This window comes from Triplophysa rosa, linkage group LG13 (assembly GCF_024868665.1).
Source record: "Triplophysa rosa linkage group LG13, Trosa_1v2, whole genome shotgun sequence".
Lineage (NCBI taxonomy): Eukaryota > Metazoa > Chordata > Actinopteri > Cypriniformes > Nemacheilidae > Triplophysa > Triplophysa rosa.
The window spans coordinates 21,840,895-21,866,999 of record NC_079902.1 but is presented as its reverse complement, the minus strand read 5'-3'; the positions used below and the strand labels follow the sequence as shown (position 1 = coordinate 21,866,999).

At 38.9% G+C, this 26,105-nt stretch overlaps 1 protein-coding gene and 1 long non-coding RNA gene across 5 annotated transcripts in view; one reads left to right on the top strand and one right to left on the bottom strand.

Moving 5' to 3' along the window:
• The window catches only part of LOC130564095 (uncharacterized), a 41,820-nt gene extending 21,579 nt beyond the window's left edge, over window positions 1–20,241 (top strand). For 2 of the 4 annotated variants that reach the window (XR_008964201.1, XR_008964198.1), the window contains 3 exons: window positions 297–442; window positions 17,346–17,796; window positions 18,253–18,852. This is a non-coding gene — a long non-coding RNA (uncharacterized LOC130564095). Of the gene's footprint in view, window positions 1–296; window positions 447–17,345; window positions 17,797–18,252; window positions 18,853–20,127 lie in introns of those variants that run through there. The other 2 variants (XR_008964199.1, XR_008964200.1) reach the window with 2 other exon arrangements.
• kazald2 (Kazal-type serine peptidase inhibitor domain 2) lies at window positions 14,806–23,035 on the bottom strand. Its single transcript, XM_057349981.1, has 4 exons — window positions 20,117–23,035; window positions 18,954–19,114; window positions 18,259–18,406; window positions 14,806–16,807 (listed from the first exon to the last, which is right to left on the bottom strand). Exons 1-4 carry the CDS (start codon window positions 20,586–20,588, stop codon window positions 16,683–16,685), a joined length of 906 nt encoding a protein of 301 aa, XP_057205964.1. The 5' UTR covers window positions 20,589–23,035; the 3' UTR covers window positions 14,806–16,682.
• Between the last annotated feature and the right edge of the window lie 3,070 nt (window positions 23,036–26,105).

The window sequence follows — 26,105 nt, the reverse complement described above, 5'->3', positions numbered from 1 at the left end:
TTTTATTTTGATCAATACTATGAAAAAAAGGCATTTGGTCCTTTGCTGTTTGAATTGATTGATTGAATGTAAAGTCTTTCCTATAGTTGAGTGTAGCGCTTTTATTATTTGTCTTTCAACAATCGCTCTGTCCTAACTTTCTCTTCTTTATCTGTGTGAGTGAAGTGCCCTGATACACACAATGAATTCTAATTAACATGTATAGTTTTCCAGTCAAAACTCTGGAAGTGATTCATCTCGGACTTTCTTTTCCACTACAAACACGGAACGTTTTTTTTTGCGTGTCCTGTTGGCAGGTGCTAATGACCAGAGGAGTGATGAGAATCAGTGTAGAGGAAGGACGGGACGGACTTCATCTCGTGCACAGACTTCCTGAAGCTGTCAGACGAAATCTCCAGCACTCTTCCCCAGTGTGACGAGTGACACAGCGTCTGGACGCTCTGTAAGTACGTGCGGGTGATAAAGTTCTGTCTGCTCGAGGCCGGATGATAACTAAGATTAAAGCAACACAGAAATGGAAGTCGACACTAGCGTTTAGGTCAAATTTGGAAAGTAAAATTTGTCTTTTTGTCATGTTGTTGGAAATGTTCCAAATGATGTCACTTCCTTTGTGTATTTTTTTATTGTTCAACAAAAATCAAACAACAAGGTTGCATGCAAAATGTGAGACGGCTATGTTATGATGTTTTAATCTGGCTAATATTTCAGGTGAATTTATTTATTGTTATTATTTGATTTATATTATTATCATTTATTTACAATACAACATAACAGAATCGTCTTACAAGCTGATGATTTCGTATGAATTCATATAACGTGAATCATGCAAAAATGTAAGATTTTTTGCAATCATGGAGGTCCATCCCCGAACATGATGTTTAGTTTGTACGAAAACATACGAGTTAGCTGCCAGTTTGCTAAAATGTAAAGTTGTCATTAATGCACTTTTCATTAATGTGCTATATGAGATGCAGTTGAAAGAAGTGATGCGGGATAAGTTTAAAATCTCTTGTTTTGCTAAGCGGTTGGTTTTTTCAAACAGTATGTGTGTTTCATTGGCTGACAGCTGCACTTCTCTGAGAGATGCGTCCTATCCGGTGCTGATGTCAGAGCTGTGATATGTTCTGATTGGTCTTCTGGTTGGATCTGCGTTAAGTGCCTGTTTTCCATCTCCTAGAATCTCTCAGTGTTCATGCTGTCACAACACGGTAAACGTCTCGACAATGAAGATGGATTATGGTAAAGAGACATTGAACTGAGTGGAGGAAAAGAAAAGAGGAAGAAAACATCAAACCTTTATTATAGCATATACAGGATAAAATGTCTAGCTTTCGTGATTCGTTTAACGAGGGTGGACGTCTCTTTGCCTGTAGCGTAGCTGTTCTCACCCTCCCATTCATTAAGCGTGACCTTTGACCTTGCAGTAGGTGATCATGTGATCACATAACAGAGTGGCCCGAGGTGGCAAGAGGGCATTATGGGTAATGGCATACCTCACATGCAGTGTTTCTGTCAGCCAGCGTTCAGGTGGCGTCTGTCACCGTCTGTGGATGTTAAGTCGGGGATGGACATCTCAGGGGACGTGCCTGAGCACAAATGTTTTCAAACAAACAACTCTGAAGTGCGATCAAATGTGCTAGTTGTGTTATTGTAGCGCTTGCATTACACGTCAAGCTCTTTTAAGAGCACAAACATAGATCATTTTTACTTCTTTCAGTTTAAAAAATGTTGCAAGTGTTTATGGCGCAAGTGCTATACAATTTCATTGTGGCTGCATTTATGTTAAAATAGTTTTCTGTGGCGCATCAAAGGCTGTCATGAGAGTTTCTCTGAATCAACAATATTCCTTTAAATATAACGGTTATTAGCTAGGTCAAAAACACACATTACAGATCCAACGAAGTGCCTTTAAATGAGCAGCTTTCTTTGACATGTTGACGTAATTTTCACTAAAACATGAAGTTAGAGCGAGACATTTGAGTGGATCCTCCTCTTGTCAAATAGCAATTAGCATTTGGTTTACCTCACAGCCTGGAATCTGATGAGAAGGGCAGAATGATGTCATCAAAATCATTGATTTGTATTGGTGGAAGAGAGTTTTGAATGCTTGCATCTTCTGAATCTGAATTCAGTCATTGTTTACATTTTACGCATTTTGGCAGAGGCTTTTATGCAGTGCATTCAATTCATACATGTCTTCATCTTTATGTGCCTTCCCTGGGATCAAACCCAGTGACCTTTGCCTTGCTCGTGCAATGCTCTTCCAGTTAAGCTACAGGAACACGTTTACTGCACATGTGTTTTGAAACACACTAGTTTATAGGTATCTATAACATATATGTACTAAATTCAAAAACGTGAATTTTAATGCAATCTGGACTTAATTTATACATTATAATTATAATTACGCACTTCTACATATAACAAGTTAATTCATAGCAGAATGGTTTATTTTCCCTCAAGTGAGGTTTAGTGTAAATTATCTTCAATATCATAGCAAACTTGAGAATTAAACAGGAAATCAAAACAATAAAAGAAGCACGTCATCATTACTTTTAGAGAACCGCCTGTAGAGTAAAAAGTCTTTGTGTTGAAATATTATTAAAATGAAAGTATACTTATGAGTTTAGTTAGTGTAGTATGAACCAGTGTTTCTTATGCATTTCTTATGCACATAAAATGTATGCAACACAACTGTATTGCTGTAATATTTATCACAGTTTAGTTAGAAAGTCACAAATGTGTGGTGATGTCATTCATTGTTGGTGCACATTACTAAACCTGACACAAGGATTCATATTGCCCGTAATGTGATTTCATTTATTTACTGTTTTTTTCTCTGATGAAACGGAAATAATTGCACCAGCCTGGACACAAAGTGTTGATGGTTCTACTTTAGGGGCACGAAGAGTCTAAGAGCAGACTGGACGGAAATTAATCTGTGACTTTCTTAGGAAGGTAGACATCATTCCTAAGTGTGTCCATAGGGTGTGCACATGTTTATGCTACGTTTAGTATTTTTTTAGTATTTTGAAACTATGCACATTTCAATGCCCATTTGGCAACATTTATATATCAGGGCCCAGATCATATGGTACATTTTCTTAGGATAAAGGTCCGAAACTCTCCCGGATTTTCTCTCCTGGGTCTCCCGTATTTTGGTAACGTTATCCAAATGTTGAAGCATGGTCTTCTTGCGTTTAGCACAGTGGCTGGAAAATCAGTACATGCCATCTTGTGATCAACACTTTCTTTTTATATTTTATGGCTTTGTAATCCGGACTTTCTTTATCATACCGTACACTGAATTGTCGAAACACCTCTCAAAATGCTTGCTACGTGCGAATGCGAAAAACGCAGAAAGAATCGGAGGTAGTGTGTAAATGTGATTGACACAATGAGTGCGTTTACATGCACAAAATAAACGGACATCTATCAAAAATCAGCTTATAAAAGAAACCTGTTTTCACGTGTTTAAATGCATATTAATAAACCGGCTACACAGAAAACCGCGTTTATATGGAATTTTGAGACTTGCCAGATTTCTCGCGTGAAGTGACGTCACCATCATAGTTTGTTTAGTAATTAAAAATGCCACGGGAAATCAGTCAGAAGCTGTATTTTTATATCTCTTCTTATGTCTGCAGAACCGCATGCAACAATAGTTTTTCGACTGCATGATTCGAGAGCGGACTTTTATGCCTCATTTTACTTTTACTTCCGTTTGGGACTTTTACTATTGCGCTGTCAGACATGCGCACATAAACAAAACTGAGAGAAAACCGGTAAAGGTGTTTACATGCAGCGCGAAATCAGAGTAATGGGCAAAAAATGACCTCTGGCGAGCGGGTTTTTCTTACGCCGCTTATGAGCTTTCCCCGATAAAAGAAAACCGTTATACGCGTTTACATGACCTTACTTGTTATCAGCTTATTATCGGAGTAAGACTGTGCATGTAAACGCAGGTCGTATTTATTTTTTAACGTGCAGAAATTTCGGACGCAAATTTCAAACTGTATGTGCAATACAGAAGTAGACCCCAGAGATGTATGTGATAGTTTCTACTCTACATATGAATGTCTCTTTTGTGATGCTGAGATTAGGCAGGTAAAACACGCAGGTATAGCAACTCTACATGACAGCAAAACCGATGAGAGGAAAATGTCAAGGCAGAGATATCTGAACCGAGAGAGAGAGAGAGAGAGAGAGAGAGAGAGGAGCTTTTAAAAGGGTTTTGTCGGTTATTGACTGGTTGCTCTCCACTGCTAATAGCCATTTAAAGATTATAGGCCTGCTGGTGAAAATCAAGGCCTTCATTGTTCTCCTTATTGCATTCTGGCAGATGGGGGCTGACACAACAACACGCTCTCTCCCCGCGGGCAGCCTCTCTCCGCACGGCTCTCCATCAACAGCCATTCTATTGAACCACCCCTAATAACTGCCCATGAATTATTTATCTCCATACGATATTGAGGGCCGAGAGGAGGAAGAGGACGGCACGAGGAAGAAGGGAGGGGAGGTGTGCGCGCGCAGGTGCCAGGTCGGACGTTCTTGCGGTCCGCCCCAAACGCTCCCATGGTGGCTCTTTCCGGGAACGCAGCGAGCGTTCCGATCAGGAGAGACGGGGAGATAAAATATATATTCATTAAATGTCAGTCGACTGATGAAATGAGAGCGATCCATTAGAGGCTGGCCTGGGCGGCGGTGCGCAGGGCTAATGTTTCCCGGTTCTTCGGAAGGCCGGCCGGCTTTTAGTGGGCACCACGGTGCCGCAGGGAGCAAAGCTCTTCATCTAGAAAGTTTGGCCGGCTGGCGGTGTGCTGTTTTATTAGGGGAAGGGTACAGGACATCTGGAAAGACAGAACATCATCATCTTTATTATTTGGGGATTGTGGCCTCTGCCTCCAGGGTCCGAGTTGGTCTCAACTTTTACGTGCAGAGGCAACTTGGGTAATGAGCCGGTTCACACTTGACATGTTCCACATAAAATATGAGTTTAGTCCAGGTCACATTTTAGCCCAAAATTTAAAATGATTTTAAATACATTACATTTACTGTTCAGTAAGAACTTACGTGCATAAATTTCCAACGTCAACAAATACTACATACAATAGATAAATATTTTACAGTTTAAATGGTATCTTCATAATCTTTATATTACAATTTGACGTGAAAAGGAATTTGAATTTTCTGCATTATTGAAATTAAAATTTGAGGTGTTTTAAATATATTTTTAAAAAAACATTATTTTGAGGTAAAATATGAGCTGGACGTGGTTTTGAAATATTTCTTTAGAGGCCCCTGAACCTGAATAAACGATTATTAATACTTATAATATTGTCATTTCTTAGTGACATTTACGATTGCTGTTTTCCCAATGGCAAGTTAGTGCAACACTATGTTTGTTTCTAAATCATGTTTTAATTCCTCTAAGGTACCTTATACTTTTCTTGCAATTTCACAGCATCCCAGTGTCTGGAGACCACACGCCGGAATTACGTGGCCAGTGGCAAAGATATTTTCATAATTCCAAATGATTCAGAATTAAATATGCAGAGTGTTTGATCAATACAATTTCCTCACGGTCCAAATGTAGAGAAATAATGAACGACGGCAGAAGAATTCTTAAATATTCATTATGGGCGATGAAGGTTTAATTAGTAGACGCAACTGTTTAAAAAGGTGTTTTCGGTGCATGAAGTATGCGTCTGTGTTCTGGTTTTACATAAACATGGATCAGAGAAATATTTCGAAATGAACTGTAAGACTTCTGCAACCTGAATGAATTCTTCATGTTTTATGTCCTCATTGTGTCAGTGACACAGTGTTTCTAGAATGATCTGTAATTTAGTGAGACTCACATAACCTCACCGGTGAATCACAGGATCCTTGTCTTATCACTTTTTATTTGATTTTAAATGGCAGCATATGCATCAAAATGGGCGCGTGTGTGCGCGTTTGGGTCAGTGCCCACATTTCACTCTTACAGCGGGGAAACGGAGGAAAACTTTAATAACAGTTTGGAGTCCAGCCAGAGTCTAGACAAATAGACTTGGATCTCATCCAATGAAAGCATGCCAACTGTCCGCAACTGGCATAATTATTGGCTTTTTCACACCCAAAGGAAATGCCCCCAAATGACACCATTTCCATTCCAGTAAAGTCATATTACAGACAGAGACAATTAACCCGAATCCTAGAAGAGCTTCAGGACCTGCAGACCAAATGAGCATCTCAGACAAATGACAGGTGATGAACTCCACTAAAAAAAGACTGAAAAACACTTTAGACAGACCGATAAGGATAGAAAAAAGAAAGAATAAATGCTGGGGGGGTTTTCAACTCATGGTTAGGGAAAACCTGGTTTTAATTAACCAAGAAAATGTTCATATTTTACCCAACCATGGGTTAAAACATTCCATTATATTTGATATTAGTCGGGGTTGATATCTGATGTTGAGTTTGGAAAAACCCAGTGTGGTGCAAAACGTCAGGCCAACACAACAATGCATTTTGACACCGTAAAGGAGGGTTCTCAGAAAGTGTAGGTCGCGTCTTGAGACGTCATTCCATGTTGCGTTGGAGAAGCGTAGGAGAGCGAGAGAGAAATGAAGGAAAGAGTCGAGCGAGAGAGAACATGCCTGCGGGGCAGAGTGTGGAGAAAGCACGCAGGGGTGGAACCGGCAACCGGCTTCTTCAAAATGAACCATCTGGGTACATGGAAAAAAGGGAGCGTATGACAACAAACAAAAGACGCAGGGGTGCCAAGAAGGGTCGGACCTCCCTCCAGGCAGCCGCTTGACGATTCTCCTAAAAAGGCCCGTCTCTCCCCGGGGGTTTCTCGTAGAAGCTGAGAGTCACAGAGACCTGCAGGCTGACAGTCATCCGGGTTAATGGCTCGGGCTGAGCGGGGTTGTGTACTCTGTAGTGTGGGGAGTGGATTAGAGAGGTAATTAAGGTTAATGATCCACCCGCTCTGATCCATCACCTCAGGCTACATGCTATGGCAAGCGCCCGGACAGATGCCTACTCCACAACCACACACACACAGGTGGATTCAACGGATCATTGTGCTTTAAACGCTCTAGTGAATGATGTGACTTGTGTGCGTTGGCTAAATGATGACGGTATGCTCGCAGTGGCGTGTCTCATTGCAACCGGTTACATTTGTGAAATCGATGTCATGTCATTTCCAACTTCTTACTTGGAAAGTGCACTTGAACTTTCACTTCTAGGATACAGAGTTTATTGTAAATATTTGCTTTATAAATATTGTAAATATTTGCTTTATATATACAGTATATGCTTTATTTATATAAAGCAAATAATATAGTGTATAATGATTATCACTTTTGATATTTGTGCACCTGCAAAACAAGTCTTGCGTGAGATTGCTTGTTGTTTTTATTTGCGTTATACTGTGAATATCTGGCTTGCACATGTAGTTTTCTCATGAATCTTGCTTTGTTTTTTTTCATCTTGTTTTGCAACACAATTGTCTAAACATCCTTAAAACAAGATTTATTTTGACGATCAAGAATATCAAGTTTTGATTTCAGAGAAATCTCACAGAATTTTATGTTTAAAAGAAGGAAGAACTGTTGGCCAAAACAATAGGGTAAAAATTTAAATAATCGAATTCTCAAGAAAAAAACTATTTTAACCCGGATCTTGACATTTTAGACATGAAAGGTAAGCATAAAATCTTGCACAATTTTTTTACATAATGTAAATATATGAGGATATTTAGATAATGGTGTTGGAAAACAAAACAAAAAACTGAATAAGAAAAGAATTTTATTGCAGTTTGCTTTTTTGTCCAACATATTCAACACACTTAACACACAATAAAGGTGTTTCCTTTTTCTACTGCAGAAAACATAAAGGTTCTTTAAGAAAGCATACAGCCTAAAAACATATTCTTCTATGGCAACATTTACAGTATCTTTATTTTTAGGAGCGTAAATAAAGTGCAACATTTCTTCATTGGTTTGCTTTGTTTGTTTGTTTTTAATTCATTTAATAGAAAGAATTATTTTCACGATTGGCCCTTCGGGCAATTTGGTTTAATTTTACATCACTGAGTTTAGACGAAGAAGGCCTGTTAAGTTTGGTTTAATGTCATGTGCGAAAACAAATCGGCTTTTCATATCCATCGTCGAAAGAATTGATATAAATAAATGCCATCACGATAATTAATGTTCTCATCATACTCGCAATAATTTGTTCACCGTCTGAATCGGCCCTTTTCTCATGGAAACATAAAGTGAGAACGGGGAATTTCCGCGGACATAATGCACGGCGTAAATCATGTTAGATGTAACTGCTTTCATCTAATTGCTCTGCTTTGTGCAGGACGTGTAACAGTAGGCCGACCCTTTGCAAGAAACATGGTGGTTTTTCACACTATAAACTGATCAATTGAACGGGACATCAAAAAATGAAATTTGAAGAAGCCATTTTTCTGCTCTTATCTGTCTTTGAAATACCACAGTAATAGCAACAAAGTGGTTTTTCCTCAAAAATGCAGTTTCTGTTGATCGAATCAGGATTCGGGGCAACACATTTGAGCATGTGAATGACAGGACCAATCAGACGTAAGTGAATTATGACCCTGTTAGGCCAGGTTTTAGTGCCATCCCAAGCAGACACATTTTCTAGCCTTTTCCTGTAATTTTTGAAAGCCTTTTTGCTGTAATAAAATATCACTTTTTCCAGCATTTATGCATTAAACGCCCATCGTCCTCTTGTCTCAGCTCCGATGATAATCAGATTGAGTCTCGCTTCCTCTCCACCCCACCCTCGGTGAAGATGACACGGGGCCTGTGAACTCCACCAAACCCACCTCTTTGTCTTTTTTCACTTTCGCTCTGCATGTGTTAATCTTGTGACTAAAACTAGTCAGTAACATCAACCGGTAACATTTTAGGATCCTCAAAACAAACTGTATAAACAAATGCTGGTAAATGAAGCAGTAAAATAGGAGCACTTCTCTTTTTTCTGGTCAATATTGCTGATTGATTAATATTAATGATGTCCATCGTCTATTAGACTGCATTTACACTGCAAGGTCTAACGCACGTATCCAAGGTTTTGACACAAATCCAATTTTTTCTGTTGGCGATTACTTAAGACATAACCGACCCAGTTGACATCAATATCTCTCAAAGATGGCGTTTTTAACTGAGAAACATTAATCACAGCAACATGCGAGTGGATGTCATGCAACCAGGTACAGAATTAAAGGGACAGTGCATCCAAAAATGACATTTCTTATGACTTTCTTTCATCTGCAGAGCATAAAGGAGTAAAAACAAATGCATAAAAATAAAGATGCTTCAAAAGGTTATTCGATGCCATAGAGGAACCTTTTTTCTAAATGATTCCATAAAGAACCTTTAACATCCAAAGAACCTTTCTGTTTATGAGAAGGTAAGAAAGAGATGGTTCTTTAAAGAACCTTTGACTAAATGGTTCTTTGTGGAACCAAAAATAATCCTTTTATGGCATCGCTGAGAAGAACCTTTTACGCACCTTTATTTTCAAGAGTGTATTTTGAAGTACGTTGGTAGCCAAACAACACTGGATCCCATTGACTTCTGTTGTATGGACATAAAACACGCCGAGACATTTCTCAAGATATCTTCTTTTGTGTTCCACTTAAGAAAGAGACATACAGGTTTGGAACATCATGATGGTGAATAAATGATGACATCATTTTTGTTTTTGGGTGAACTATGCCTTTAAGCCAGCACTCCAGAAAGTATTCAAAGCAAAGCGGTTAACGTTTTTAAAACCCTCCTCCTGTTCATTTAATTGTGGTTTTACTATCAAATAAAACAAACTAATATGATTTGCTTCTTTAAAAATGTATAAAAACATACATGAGATAGTAGTTAGAATAATCGACATCATCTAAAGCACTCGTGAGGACTGTCGCAGAGAGCTCTAATGCCCCATCATGCAGCCCATAATAACTTGAGTTCAAGTTCCACTCACAGTTTATTGCAAGTCCTTTGTTGCATGGTAACGTAGCGCAAAGCCCCAAATCTGCCATTTCGGCACATCAGCACACAGCCAATGGTGATGTTTACAACATTCTGATGTCCCCAACAGGTCCTTACCGTGAGAGTCCAACACTATCGGTTTGATTTCTCATGAAGCACAACCCCCCTCACCGTGGAAGTATGATGACAGGTGATGTGTAACTCATGGAAATCACTGAAACCCAGCTGTGGATATTGGCAATTAAGTCGACATAATTGTTTGGGAATGAGAAAAGGAGCCGATTAAACAGGACGGAGAAAATGGCGACGGCTCTCTAAATCAGTGGTTCTCAAACTTTTTTGTTGTAAGGCCCCCTTTGTGTAGAGTGCATTGCTTTGCGGCCCCCCAAATAAAGACTTATAATCTTAAACTTAATATTTTAATTAAAGCAAGAAAATATTCAGTTAAACAATGCTAAACATCAATTCTTTTGGTTGGTGGTGTTGTTTTTCTGATGTTTGATTGCACAAAATGTATGATAAATATCTATATTTCTAAAATGCCTCAAAATCTGTGGCCCCCCGGAACCATCTTGGGGGCCCCCAGGAGGCCACGGCCTCCAGTTTGAGAACCACTGCTCTAAATGATCTTACCGTGATGAGCTGTCGGCTGAAGCTCGACAGGTTTGATCTTGTGTTGGGTTGTTCAGTTCACATTAATGTTTCTCAGTCCGGTGATCCGTGTGCCACAGATCGGACTGCTGCGGTTTAAAAAGTACTCTGGGCCTGAGACAACAACAGGTTGAAATCCATAACAAACGGCACCTGCTGCAGCTTCAAGGGACAGTTTATTCTCATGATGTTACCAAAGATTTGGTCCCAGAACGCATATGTTATGTTTTAATTTGTCTGAGACACCCATAGTCAATTCACAGACATGATCTGATGTATATCGCAGATGAAAATGGTGTGAGATCAACATCTGCATTCTGATTGGCTCGGACTACAGAGCGTCTGGAGGTTGGGAAGTTTTCATCAGTCTGCCTGAAAATACAAGTGACAATGTACCCGGTAATAAAATGAACACTTTTATGAAGTAATCGCTGAATTTGATTAAGTGTTCTAAATTAGTGGCATCGAATCTTTCAAAGATGTTCAGATATGACGTTTTTTAGGTTGAAGGATATTAAGAGGTTTCTTGAAGCTGCATTTGCGTTGTGTTTGCTTTATCTGAGAGGTAACTGAAATTCTGACTCCAGATTTAAAACATCATTTCCTTTATCGTAAATGTCATTATTATTGTTTTCTATGCGTTAAGTAATTTTTTATATATTTATAATTTATAATATCATTTCTTCATTTTATTTTTATCAAGTATGTATTTTGAATTAGTTTAATCTTATGTCGGGTGCTGTATTCTCTTCTTCACTGGTAAATGTGGCTCGAGATTTTTAATAATGTAATGAGACGATGTATCGAACACTCTTTAAATCTGTTTCTAGTCAGATGAAGTCAGACTGAGCATTGAAGTGCAAGAAAAGAAATAGTTGATTGAATAATCTATCACTTTGTCTCGCTTAATGTTCTTCCCCTCCATCTCCGTGTCTGTCTTGTGCTTAAGTGTTAACTCACACTAGAGTTTTGCTATCTTTGAGTAACAAAGTCATTTTCCAGATTAAGAGAGAGTGCAAGGACTAATCTAAACTAAGGTTTTAGCATTTTTTGCATGGTCATCTATCAAAGAGAACCTGCTTTAAAACAAAGACCTTTTAAGTGCAAGATTCTTAAACCCCTATGTGGACCGAACTTTATGTACAAAGTCAAAGATCTAGAAATAAAACAATAGCAGAAATACACTGTAAAACTGCTGGGTTATTTTACGCCACTCGTGGTTAAGTCAAAAAAGGGATGAACCCAAATGAACCCATCCTGGGTAGTTTTAAGGTTGGGTCTGATATGACCCTTTTTAGGTGAGTTTAAGACAACGGTTGGGTTTGTCTCTTTTTCACCCAACCATGGGTTGAACATAACCGAAAAATAGTGCAAGAAAGAACAGAACCATATTGCCAAACGGGCGAATGGATGACTAGACAGTTGATTTATTATGTTGGTGACAGTAAACCCGTGACATCTCCCCCTGACGGCACCCTCAACATGTCAAACGCTGCACTCTTTCAATTCCCACACAATGGCCTTTGTGTCACTCTTTAAAGACAGGCGTTACTGTCAGCATCGGCTAGCTCGAATTAATGACAGGCAGTAAATAAAAATATGCCACATCACCGTCACCGAGCATCTCGGGGGATCAATACACCTGTCAATCACGGCCTATTGTTTCCAATGAAAATGCATGCAAACGTGTGATTTGAATAAGACCAATACACTTTTGCTTCAAACATGAGTAAGGCTGTCGACTTTACAGAGATATGAAGTATAGATTATTAGTACAGCTATAAAATGTAATATGTTTTTTCAGTTTGTGGCTGAGAGGTTAAAGACACTGTTAACACCCTTGCTACATTTACTCAAGTCATTATGTTTGTTTGCTCTGAACACACATTTCACTTTTCATTGTCATCCTCTGCAAATATTTGTTGTTCCACGCTATTAATTTAACTAGTTTGTTTAACAACACACGGTTCCTTGAACGCTCTATTGACACAATAAGGTTGAACGGGTAGTAACAATGCAAAAGCGCTGTTGTCTTTATGAAGTCAATTTGGACACGACAAGCGCCTGGATTGCTCATCGGCACAGATGCATAAACTACCGCGCACAGCCATCTAAAACGCATTTACCTGCATATAGTGCTCTCTCTAGCCTGAAGCGGAGAGTGTGAGGGTTTGTTTGTGTGAAAGATGATCTATGAAAGCACCACCGATGAGCTGCATCCACAGACTCCGAGGCCCTGAACCCAGAACAAGCTGAGATGGAAAATACCTGCATGTTTACTGCTTACCGTAGTAATCAAATCCTGCTTTCAAAGGAAAAAGCTAAGTGGGAGAATAGTTCTCCAGAGATACATTTGTGCAAATGGAAGTCCATTTCTGAATAAATGTGCTGTCCAGGAAAAGAACGACAGGTTTATAAACTTTAATACGTAGATTAAAATGTGATGCTTCTCAGTTCATATTTTTAAGGATAATAAGATTTCAACACCTACTTGTTCATTAAAGAATTGCCAGTTTGCTATCGCTTGGATTTATTTCGATTTTTTTAGGGAGAATGTTCATTAAATGAATAAAACATATAGGGAAACATTTTGATTGAATATTTGGGTTGACAAAAAATATATAAATTAACTGAAATATGTTTTTTACTATACAGAAATGTAAAAGTTCTGGTAATTTTGTGAATGTTCAATTGTGATATTGAGTTAAAATGACTAAAGTGGTACTTTCCCATCTTTACATTATTATTATTATTAATTAAACATTTTAATAAAGCATTTCCACATAATGTCTCCCTAAATGACTGCTTAACAGATTATTTCACCCATTCAACACTCTTAAAGATAAAGATAAAAGGTTCCTCTCAGGGATGCCATAGAACCATTTTGGGTTCCCAAAGAATCTTAGTCAAAGGTTCCTAAAAGATCTATTTCTTTCTCACTTTTTTATAGTCTGTAAAACCACTACAGAAAACCTTTTTTGCAACCAAAGGCTTCTGTAGATGTAAAGGTGTTTTAAGGAACCATACTGCCCCTTTCAGAACCTGTATGGGTTGCTGTATGTCTGACTGTACGACTCAATGCCACTGAGCACGTGTATAACGAAGAACAAAAACCCGTTAGTAATTCACAGCCATCTCCAATTAGTGTGACAACAATAACCTTTAATACTATCATTTATCAATTAGAGGAGAGAAAGGAGGGGAGGAAGAGGAGTAGAAATGGTCCAGCTGAGAGCTGTGCAATAATGTGCAGCTGTGCAGGAGAATTCATCGTCTCTTTATTACTTCGCGACAGAGGAGAGACAGAGACATATTTCACTCATTGCGTGACTTAATGAGAAGTGCTCACAATCCATAATCTAAATGCCACCCAACAGCGGCGCCGGATCTCGCGAGAGTTCCGTTGAGAAACGCGACAGCGGGCGCGAGTCAACGCGAGAGTTCCTTCGGAGTGAGAATGGGAGAGCGGCACGCGCCACCTGATGGCGTTAATGGAACATTTCTAGGCTTTATTTCTTCCGGTGGAACTTGTCGAGGTAACTTTGAGGTTTGTGGTGATATTAAAGCCGAGGAAACGAGGCGTTTTGATAGGTTTGACACCCTTGCGAAAATTAAGCATGGTTTTACTAGAGTAACCATACTTAACACTATGACATTTGTCATAAAACCATTGTAACACTACATTTACCGTAGGCTTACTATATTTTTAGGATGACGTTTGTAGTAAAACGATGACAATACAAAAACATTTCTACACTTTTACAATAATACAACCGTGGTAAATTTCCCAAAGGGCGCCTACTGCGTCTGTATAAATAATATGCTATGAAAAGAAATACACAAATAAACGAGAAAAGAAATAAATCAACGCGTATGTAAGCCTATGCAATGCATTTTTTTATATTTTAAATATAAACCACAAAATCCAATTTAAATGATCAATATCGCATTTACTTGACTATAGCCTATCTGTATATCAACAGCTTTTTATTTATATGAAATATAACTTAATAATGGGTATAAATCTCCTTTATTTTAATAATACTGTTTTCTCAATATGTTTATAAATATGAATGTCGCAAGTGTCTCTCTTTGAACTGTATTAAATATCAAAATCATCTGAATAATGATTTGTCAACGAGCGGCTCTTTGCATAAGTCTGTTTCCCTACAGAGATTTTTTTCTCAGACAGAGTCAATATATGATCTCTGTTCATTTCTCCTGTGGATATTCACGCTCTTTTCATCGACCAGCACAATATTAAAATGCTTCATTCACTGTCACGACTACTTCATTAAATCCAACATCTTTCCTGCATGTTTCCACTTTCCTCTCAGGCATTTTCTCATTTCCTACATGCTTCGAATTCACACGTTGATGCCTTTAATATGAAATTTATTCAAATGTTGCCTTTTTTTAGGTCTTTAGTTCCTGCCGTGGACGATTCGGTGCGTTTCTTCCTCCCCTCAAGTGAAGTGAGGTCTGTGTTTACACGCCGCTGAAATAATGAGAGATGTGTGCTCGTGTGTTAGGTCACGGCCTGCAACCGGTAACCTGACCCTGCGTTTTATTGAGATGTCCATTAATCCCGGCTCTCTGCCCATGACCTCTGACCTCGGCTGACCCCTGCACATGGTGTTGCCGGCCAGAGGGACTGGAGAAGTGCCGCATCCGGACGGCGTCTTCCATCCCGACAGCAGCCGACCCTCTCCCATCGGAGAATCATTAAGCGTGCATCTAAGATGAGGGCCAGGGGAGAGCTTTATCCACACAAATACAGCCATGAGAAAGAGGCTCGGCTCTCATCTCAACGGCTAGAGTTACACCGGAGTGAGAATGATTCAGCTTTTAATTGCATTCTTATAACTCTATAGCACGTCTTCATCCGTCCATTCATCCGTCTCTCTCTCTCGGTTGTGTTTTGCGCTCCCCGACAAATGCCTCTCGGAGTACAAATCATTGCAAATTGGAATTCATTTTCAGAGCCCTTTTAAGGAGACGAATATGAGAGCCGCTTACTTTAAATGATCCGTTTATTTTACAGCTTCAAGTCGTATCGTTTACCTGATGGCTATAAAAGAAATCAGCCTCACCTGCCACCGAGAGTCTAAACATAAAAGCCACCGTGGCTTTCTCACCCACAGCAGCCGGGCGTGCTGAAAGAAATCACCCCATCGCTTTTACCGTCTCCCCTCGAAGCCGTTGTCACCTATCCCGGCTCTGGTGAGCAATTACCTGGCCTGTCGGCATCCTAGCTGAACAGATTGAATTCTGATTGATTTCTGCCCAGGAAAGAGGAGAGAATTTAAAGGTCTTCTTTTTTAATTGGGTATTTGGTGTGTGCTGATGTGAGGAGCTTGTCCTTCCCCTGGGATCCTTTATGGGGCAATAATGGCGCTGAGAAACAGGCCGGTCTGCTCTCTCCCTGGAAGGCCATAACCCCACATTTGTCCTGAGTGCTTTTCTATTATGCATTGATAGCTAAGCATCAATCAATAGGGGAGGGAAGAGAAAACCCAGGGAAACCAACTTCTTAAGTGTAAAACGCCTCTTAATACCAGAGCTTTCAAACAACTTAACCTGGGTGCTTTTTTTGCTGCCCAGCGTCTTTGCGGCGCTGATCTTTTATTCAGCAGGAGGGAGTGGGTTCAGGGTTCAGTAATGTATGCCGTGACCGCATCCATAGGCTGGTTTCGGCTCACGCGTTTACATATATGCACACGTTCACGTAATGGCCATTCACCCCAAACGTTATGACGAAGAGCTGAAATTTGCAGTGTTAAGATCCGTTTCGAAGAACTCGGGACTCGAGAGCGAATGTGTAAATCAACTATTTAATTAAGTTCTATTTTAAGTACAATTCTCAGGAGGGAATAGAAGTTATTTGGATTTATATACAATACTCGCACATAATCGCCCTTAATCGAGGTGTCGAGAAATATTTTAAGAGGACACAGTTTACGGCGAGTTCAAAACAATAGAAAAAATCTGTTTAAATGCTATAATCTTTGTAATCTCTGGATCTCACAAATACATATGGCCGCTAGGCTGGCCCTCGTAATCTTCGTCGTCTTCGTTCACCTCTTCTTTGTCCGTTATTCTGTATTCTCCCTTTTCAATCGGTTGGAGATCTTTGCTCGGATGAGACCCTGAAAAACATGAAGATAAATTGACATCGGCTTTAGAGATACTTTATGATGTATTATAAATATATGCTTTAAAGGTGTTATGGCAGTGGCAATAATGAATGTTGTTTAGGGGTTTTTTGAATGGTTTTGGTGTTGTTTCAATGTTTAGCCTTTGATTTGACCGTTTTTTATTTATAAACTTTGGTATTGTAAGTATATGCTTTTAAAGATGTTATGGCCATAGTCGATAATTGATGATTGTTTTTGGAGCTTAACCTTTTTATTTTTAAAAAGATATATATTTATTTTATAAGTAAGAGAGTTATAATGTTATAAATAGGACCAGCACTCTTAGATTTCATTCTATTTTGTTCGCATTTTGGTACTTTGGAACTTCACAATGCGATTGTATATACACTAAACTTTTAGTTTTCATTTCTGCATATATGATTCTCTTTTTAAAATAAACATTTCAATTCATTGTTAGTTTCAGTTTCAGTTTATGGAAAGCCACCTGGCACACAAACACTAATTATCCTTTTTTTCTGTTTCTCTACAGTGTCTTTCAGCATTCTAATGCTTAGCCTTAAGAAAGGGTCTGTCCTGTGTTCAGAGTCACCTTTCACTGCCACATATCCCAGAGTTCATAGCAGCGTTCCGGGAAACGAGGGCTGGGGGGGAGCCGCTGGTGCGGCAGATAAGGGTCCGTCTAAAGACGCAGACCCCCCAGAGTAAAAGATAGCATCCAGACAGTCACAGCAAAGACCTGCCACATAATACACACACTCGTCCACCCCCTCTCTCTTTCCCCTCCAAATCTCCCCCCCATCTCGGGCCCTCTCGACCTCCTGTCATCACCAGCTTTCACGCTCCTGCCGGAGAAAGCCCCCGACTGGTGTACGGTTATCCTCAGCTCCGTCCGATTCTCGGAAGGCCAAGTTCACCTTTGCTGATGAGGAGATGATAAGCACTGATAGTCGGGTATAGGAATCGATCAGCTTCCACTGTTGGTACGTTTGCATGTCTTTTTTGACCACTCCACAGACCGCAGAGAGAACATGAATAACCTGGCAGACTTCTCTCGGCAGTGTGGATGGACATTTTTCAATGTCAAAATAAGAATTCGGGGAAATTGATGGTTGTTGTTTGCGTTGCATTAGATAGACTGCTCGAAAATACTTTTCATTGTAACTGGATGAGAAAGTTCCTAATCACAGACTATCGACCAACATGAAATCTAAGAAAAACTTAGTTTTTCGCTTAAACTATCCACGGTAATTCTTATCAAATGTAAAAGCCGTCTTTATTTCTTTTCATTTTTTTAGGTTTTAAGTTTATTCAAACACGTCTGGGTGTGTGTCAATCGTTGTGATTCGTGTGTGAAAGCATCCTGCCCAGTTGTGTTTGTTCAGCGCGTTGACCTCTGACCCTGTGTTTCTGTGTTGTGTCTGTAACCGTGTTCTCAGACATACCTCCGTGTGTAACCTGTAATCTGGCGGAGGCAGAAACCTCTCCGAAGGCGTTCCTGGCGGTACACGTGTACACACCTGCATCACTCGGACCGACTGCTTGAATCTGGAACCAGCCGGTCAGTTCAAACCGCCGCGGGCGGCCGCGAGCCTGTAATTACACACAAACACTGCTACACATCACACAGAACTCAGAACGTGTCTGTAATGTCAAACTGAGAGAGGTCATTTGTGTGCGTGTAAGTATGTGTTTTCAACTTCACGTAGAACAATGCGTTAGGAAATAACAACTCGGAAGAAATCTCTTCTTTGTGCACTTAGACCACAAGCATTAAAATATGAATAAATATGTTTTTATTTTGTCTTCGGCTATAGTTTCTTTATTATTCTCTGTAACGGCAACATTACAGATGATGTTGCTTTTTTCTATGATTTTTTTAAGATTATTTGTGATGTTCTTGATTTGAAAGTCGCTCTAGAAAAAAGCATCTGCAAAACGTAAATGTGATGTCATTTTACATTTACTGAAGGTTGCTATATTAACTAAAACGTCAGAAGAGTCCATCACATCATCCCTTTAACATTCTTGTCTTTAGATTTTTGGTGTGTCTTCCTCTTCAAAGTCTACGTATCGTTTTGTCGTCATCTTTGGGAAAAAGGATTTTAGTTTGTTTACTTTCCTGTATATGTGCACATACCTGAACAGCCACGCTCGAATCATCCGCAGGAAAGGAAACAACATCCCCCTCTTTCCTCCACTGAATGGACGCCAATGGATACGACGAAACCTCGCAGGAAAAGATGACGTCACTTCCCTTGGGTGTGATGATGTCACGGGGAGCGCGAGTGATGACAGGCTCTGTGGAGTTAGCAGATGAAAATCCAAAATTGAGAATTAAAACGTATCGTTAGAATTTGAATTGAAATAGAATTGTGGTAAACTAATGGATTTAAGGTCATCTGTATTTTATGGCAAAGCAAATCTCTGTTATTCTTTCACACCGACTCCTGTATTTGACACGTCACCATTTGTTTAGTTTGTTTGGTTAACTTGGTATTGAACCCGTATTTACAAGCTGCTAATCTCAAACACTGCAGTGAGATAAATACGCATTTAACGGCTCACTTTTCATCCTTACAGCTGTACAAATAGATTCATTTGGGTCTTTTACTTGACAAACACTTTTAAATGAGGTGATTATGTTAGCACTCAGGCTCTATCCATAACAATGCGTTCTCTTGAGAGGACATTTACATTCATATATACATTTACATTTACAATAGCAGATGCATTCTTACCAGCATGATGTAAGGCCATTACTTTAACTGAGGTATCTGAGCAAACAAATTTATACAGCAACAAAGAAAACACATCTAATACAATTCTAAACATGTCTAGAAGTTTGATCTTATTACTGTAATGCTTTTCCAAAAAAAACGCACATTTGTGGAACTGAATTAGGGTCATATCTCACCCCAAAAGCAATATTTTTATATTCAAAAATATTCAAGATAATTTAAACAAAATTTATATTAAAAAACTCAACTTCTTTTTACATTAAAAACGTAAAAAAACACTAAAATGCATTGTATGGAGCTGCAAGATGAGATTGTTTCATAGTCATAATATGAATTCATTTCAATATGCATTGTTGCAAAGCAGAAATGTAAAAAATATCGTAAAAAAACACGAAAGACACCAGGAAAAAAATGACAAGAAAAAGAAATGATAAAACAATGTATACAATTGTGTGCTTTTTCTTTAGATTTTTGGAGAAAACGTGACCTCCATGTTATCATAACCTTCATGTTTTCATTCAAAGTTTATGGGAGTATGAATTCAATCTTGCACAATACTTACTTGCCTTGCAGGGTCCGTGGTGAACCATCGTCAACATCTGACCCTTGCCCTGCTTGTGTTTGGCTGCCCGAAACTGACACACGTTGTTGTACGTCTTCCCGTCTGATCCACAAAGTGCTTCCTGCTTGCTGCACTCGCAGATGGCCCGGGGCTCACCACCAGCGTTTTTGCGTGAAGTTCGGCAGAGTAGACCTTCAGCACAGCGCCCGTAGAGCGTGGAGCCGGACCTGGGCTGCGGGTCACACAGTTGCCCCTCTTTGTTCCCACATTCCCAGCAGCACCCGCACTGATCTCGAACCAGCCCCCCTGGACAGCCCTGCATCTGCCTGAGATCCGGACATCTCTCAGGGTGACACTTTTTAGGGCATCCCTCCCCTGGTAAAACGCTTTTCTGCCAGTCTACACGACCCAGACGGAAGGATTGGGATACCGAAGCCAGCATCGTGACCAGCATCGCCAGTAAACCAACCATTGTGAATGTCCAAAGTTAGTTTAAAAAAAAGATCACATACGAAAAAGACAATTTCAGAAAATGTCCTTTGTTAGATAGCAGAAGCAGGTTTTATCTCAGTGCAGAAGGTCAAGATGAGTCACATGAAGGGTCTTTGCCGGTCGTAAGGCCTGACATTCCCAAAATACCGTTTTTAAAGTACCCTGGTGGGTTATTTTCAGCGCTGCCCTGCTAAAACGATCTGTGCTCCTAAAGTCAAACTTCACCGTGAAAAGAAATGAGCAACAAGCTGAGAGAGAGAGTGAGAAAGACAACACAAGACAGGTCTGACTCCAGTGACCCCCTCTTAAACTGCAGGGTGCCTCCCCCCTTTTGCCCGACAAAAGTTTTCAAAGGTGTGAGCTGGGAGATGAGCAACAGCCAATCAGAATGCTCAGGTCGCAATGTGTTTATGTGTGTGTGGGGGGGGGTCAGGGTGTGGGTGATGGAGTAGTGCATGGTCATACTGTATGTACCTCAATGTCCTCAAGGCTGTTGTTTGTTTTATAAAAAATGAGAAAACTTCTGCCATCATTTCAAATATATTTATTCAGTGAACAAGCACATATTGTCATAGTACTCAACTAGTCCCAGAATAGGTTTTATTGGGGTCATGCAACTGAAAATAAAAACACATTAAGTTGCAAAGTATAAAAAGCTTTACAGTTTATTAAAGGGAGGAATGTAAAATGTCAGCTATATTTAGCCATTCTTCCATTTTGTAGATGTAAAAACGGACAGATGGCATTATGTGTTAATCCATAAAAACATAAAAAGTCTAAGTAAGCGGAAAAAAAACTTGCCCTAAACTACAAAGAAGCATAAAGCCAAAATATCAAGACAATTACACATTTGGCCGATGCATTTTTACATTGAATTCAAGTCGTACATTTTATTAGTATGTTTCCTGGTAATCGAACCCCCAATCTTGTGTGGCGAGCTAAAGGGGCATCAAGAGACATTTAGAAACCAAAACGTTCACATTTCCATTTCAGCATATGTTGCTAGTTTTAAGTCGAGTCAAGTTTATTTATATATCACTTTTTACAGTGTATCATTGCATTGTTTCAAAGCAGCTTTACATGAAAAAGAAAACACAGAAGAGGAAAATTAGTGCGATGAGTTAAAACAGAGCGGACCATCCTCATAAAATTTAAATCCATGTTAATGGGATTAGCAGAAATTCATATAATCTCAGCAGTCTCCCGGTGAGCAAACCAACACAGCAATGGTGGAAAGGAACCAAATTTCAATGATGAATAAATGGTTGCCCGTTTTCATATTCATAAAGTTAAATGGTGTGGAAAAAAAACTGAGCATTTTAAAATGAAGTTAAAATTATGTGGAAACAAAACTAATTAAGTAAAGATTTAAAAGCAAGGAGAACTATAAAGCTATTTAATAAATACAAGCTTTTTATGTAAAAGGCCTTTCAGTTTTTCCCCCTTTTTTTGATACCCCTGACTTTTATGTGCTCTTATTTGTATAATACTGTTCAAATTGTTCTTCATTAATAATAATAAAAAAAGATGAATAAATGGAGAAAAAAAACTTGGGAGAACCCAGTCTCAGCCAGGAGTGCCAGTTCTCCTCTGACAGCTGCAGTCAGTGATTTCTGAGTAAATGTTTATGATTAACAGGTAGTAATAAGTACATTTTTATGATTAACAGAAATTTGTTTAGGGCACAATGAACAGTTTTGCCCTGTGTTGTAAAATCTGTGTTCTGAAGTTGAGAACAAATGTTTCATCTTGTTTTTTATCCAAATCTATTTCAAAACAGGGATAGTCCATATCGCAAAATGTGGCTTTGTTATACAATAGTGAGAGCTCATGGATCTCAAACCAACAACCTTTCGTTTTGACCACACCCACCCCACAGTACTAAGATTGTACATCTCAGTTCTCTATGTAGTTTTGCATTCAGGCACATCAGCTCAGCATGAAAACCACAACGCTTCTCTGTTGCTAATGAGTTTATCTGAGCCGTGAAAGAAAGTGAGAAGCCATTGAGCTCCTGCATCTTACTAATGTCCTTAGTTTATCCGCTGCTCTCACCTCTCCACGTTAAGCCCAAACAAACAATTAGGCGGCCATTAAGGGGCCATTGTTAATTGTAAATAATCCATCATTAATATTGATTAGCTGTGTGAGCGCGTCTCATTCACTGCTTACCTCTTAATGAGTGGCTCTTATAGTGGGCTAATTGCTTCAGGCCGTTTGTATTCAGCACCAGGGAGGCAGCAGTGTGCCGTGAGTTTGTACCATTAACTAACACAGATTGAGCGGCCATGATAAGATCAGACCCAGACCAATTAATTGTGTGTTCTCAGAGAAACTCTCACATGCCTCTGTCTGTCCAGAATACAAAGATTTATTCATATGTTTTGAAAGGAACAGACAGTAATATATTGTCATTATTTACTCATGAACAATTCTTATTAAAGGTTTTGTGTGGAAGGTGCGTGATGTCATCTTTAAGAACTGTGTTAATGTGCACTTTTATTCTGAAGATTGCATGGTCATAAATTGTTGCTTGAAGGCAGACCAGCTGTGGGCAAACTCTTGTAGACATGATGGCAACAAAAGACGTCTCGTTTTCTCTCTCTGAGAATAAACACGTCATCTGTTTTGCTTTTTTCATAGAGAGCGTAGGGCCTAAAATGCAGATATATAAGCATTTATTTACCGTCATGTCATTGCAAACCTGTATATATTTTTTCTTCAGTACACAAAAGAAGATATTTTGAAGAATGTTGGTATTAACCAAACAACACTGACCCCAATTGACTTCCATTGTATGGACACAAAACTATTGAGGAATTTATCAAAATATCTTCTTTCGTGTTCAAGAAAGTTTAAAAACACTGATCACAAACATTATGACAAGAAAGCATCTGTAAAAGTGTATGTCTGATAGAAAGTGAAAAGACTTAACTTGCCATTCCTAGAAATCCATTTATAATATACAAAAAGTGTGTGCATTATATTCATACGTATTGTCTATGTACACATTGTCTAGTTTATACTAGTCTGGAAGGTATATAATAACTTTTAAAAACAAGGTTGCCTCTATCAGGACTTAATCTGACGATCTTCTGGACGTTTTCACCGTCGCTGTCCTTCAAAAAACCTTGGATGTCCAAATTCACTGTTTTTGGGAAATGGAAAAAAACTGTACTTTTTAAATTATTACATACTGCACTTTTAATACTTTTTATTGAATAGATGTTTTAAAAACCCTATGACAAACATAAAGGGTGCTAATAATAATGATTTATAGCAAAAAATAAAAATCACGAAATATGGAGATATGAGGTTTCAGAAGGACAGCAGCGATATTTAATATACCTATGGTAAACGTTGACTTGTAAGATTAAGATTACAAATTTCAATAAGAATCCAACTTAAACGATACAAATCAGCATACGCACAAGTGACCAAAACAAGGATGAGAATGTATGTAATATGACAGGATTCAAATCATTAGAAGCAAGCTTTGTCAACGTTATTGAAAGAAATGCAAATCGTACCTATCAAATATTCTTTGGACAACCTTTCATCGTCATTAAAGACCCATGAAAAGGAAGCGAAACTTGATATGTAAGTCATTCTTATTCATGTCAATTTTTGTTGTCTGTTTTGTACTGTAATGGGTGTTGTGTTCTCGTGATTTATTTCCGAGTGGACACGCATGTCAGATTCATGAAGATTCATTGTCATATCCTCTCTCCTCTCTCTCTCTCATTCATGTGCACACACACAGTCTCACAGTCTTCATGGAGCCTCCACAAATTCAATTCCTTGATAACAATGATGTCACTAAGCGGAGGTCACATATGGAGCAAATGCTTGTAAATCCAAATGGTCTTATATAGTGTCTTATATAGTGTCAGGTAAGGGATGAGACATATTGGTTTGTGTAACAGACGTCAAGTGTGTGGTTGTGGTAGTTCTTTAAATGATGATCAATATGAATTTATACAACTCATTTTTATGACATTGGAACCAGTCACACAGTCCTGTATATTCAAATATCACATACTTTGATATTTATTTATTTAAATTAAATTTATATATTCTTTAAACGTTCAAATACGTTTTGACCTGTAGCCTATATCTGTTACAAAACGTACTAGTACTATAATATTTGTAATATATACCGGAGTACTCCAGATATAGGCTTTTCGAACTTTATGATGCCAAGGACCCCCAAATAAGATGAACCTTTTGTGAGGGACCCCCTTAAAAATACATATCCATCTATTTTTATGTGTGCAAAAATACATTGAAACATTAAAAAAAAATGTGATGTCATAAGGACATGTTGTTTGCAAACTTAAATAGTTTTTCAATTTTCACTTTGAGGGTGAAAAGGGGAAAAAACTCACTAGAAAGATACAAATACAAAGATGCATGTACAACAAAGCAGATAAACATTTGTAAATGAAACAATAATAATGTTCAGTAGACTTTTGCTTTATCTTTTTCCATGAAATTTTCTGGGGAACCCTTTTACAACCTTCTGGAGGCCCCTGGGGGTCTCCGGACCCCAATTTGAAAACCCTTGCTCTAGATGACTTCATATACCGTGTTAGCTATTTGTTATTTTATCTACTATATGGATTATATTATTTAACTAATTTGAGGGTCAAACTGATCTGCCATGCAAATAATGCATAAAATGAAACCACAGCAGTTTTGTGCTCGCGCGCGCGTGTGTGTGTGTTTCAACGGAAAAGCATTATAAAGCCATTCAGTGCCTGACCTGCTGTGAAATCACATCATGATGTTTTGTTGAGCTGTGTACACATGCTGTGTTGAAGGTATTGGGTTTATCTTAATGGATTTAAAAAAAATGTATTGACATTGAAATTGTCTCTTAATTCACACGAGCAGAGTAACCAGTTAGCCGAACAAAAAAGCACAATAAACATAACATGTCAGGTAAAGCCGTGTGAACTTTACGAATTCACATTTATGGCACTCTCATTATCCATTATTTCTCGATTATGAAATACCTTATAACCTGTCAAGTCTGTTATCTCACCAGGCATCGCCGTTATTAACATGATCCAACCACCACGGGTTCACCGCAGGAAGTGTTTCCAGCTAAGCACACCCTTGGTTTCCTTTCAAATTGTTTTAAAGTATCTTTATTTTCCTCAGCATCACACCATAAGCCACGGTTCGAACACTTGGCATGCCAGGACATCGAAATGGCCGATCTGAGTAGGCAATAATGGTCCGGTTGATGGATTTGGTCTCGCCACAATCTTCCTCCTACCTGTCAATAATTGCTGAGACTGACCGCTGGAGGTGCATAATTCTGTCATTTTAATAGTCTTGATGTTCAACAGGTACGCAGATATGGGCACCGTGTGCTGTGCTTCCCAAAAGTCCCGCCCTGTGCCAAGCTGTATGTGAATAATTGAAGCGGTTTCGTGTACATTCATTCATGTGGAGTGCTCTCTCATAAGTCTCTCTCCAGAGACGGCTT

Bases quoted from the DNA above. Each gene is read 5' to 3' on its own strand.
- kazald2 (XM_057349981.1), bottom strand. From the start codon at position 20,588: ATGGTTGGTTTACTGGCGATGCTGGTCACGATGCTGGCTTCGGTATCC. The intron at 19,115-20,116 runs GTAAGTATTGTG...CTAACTCCACAG, and splicing joins CCACGGACCCTGCAAGGCAA to AGCCTGTCATCACTCGCGCT. The intron at 16,808-18,258 runs GTATGTCTGAGA...CATGTTTTTCAG, and splicing joins ATTACAGGTTACACACGGAG to GGTCTCATCCGAGCAAAGAT.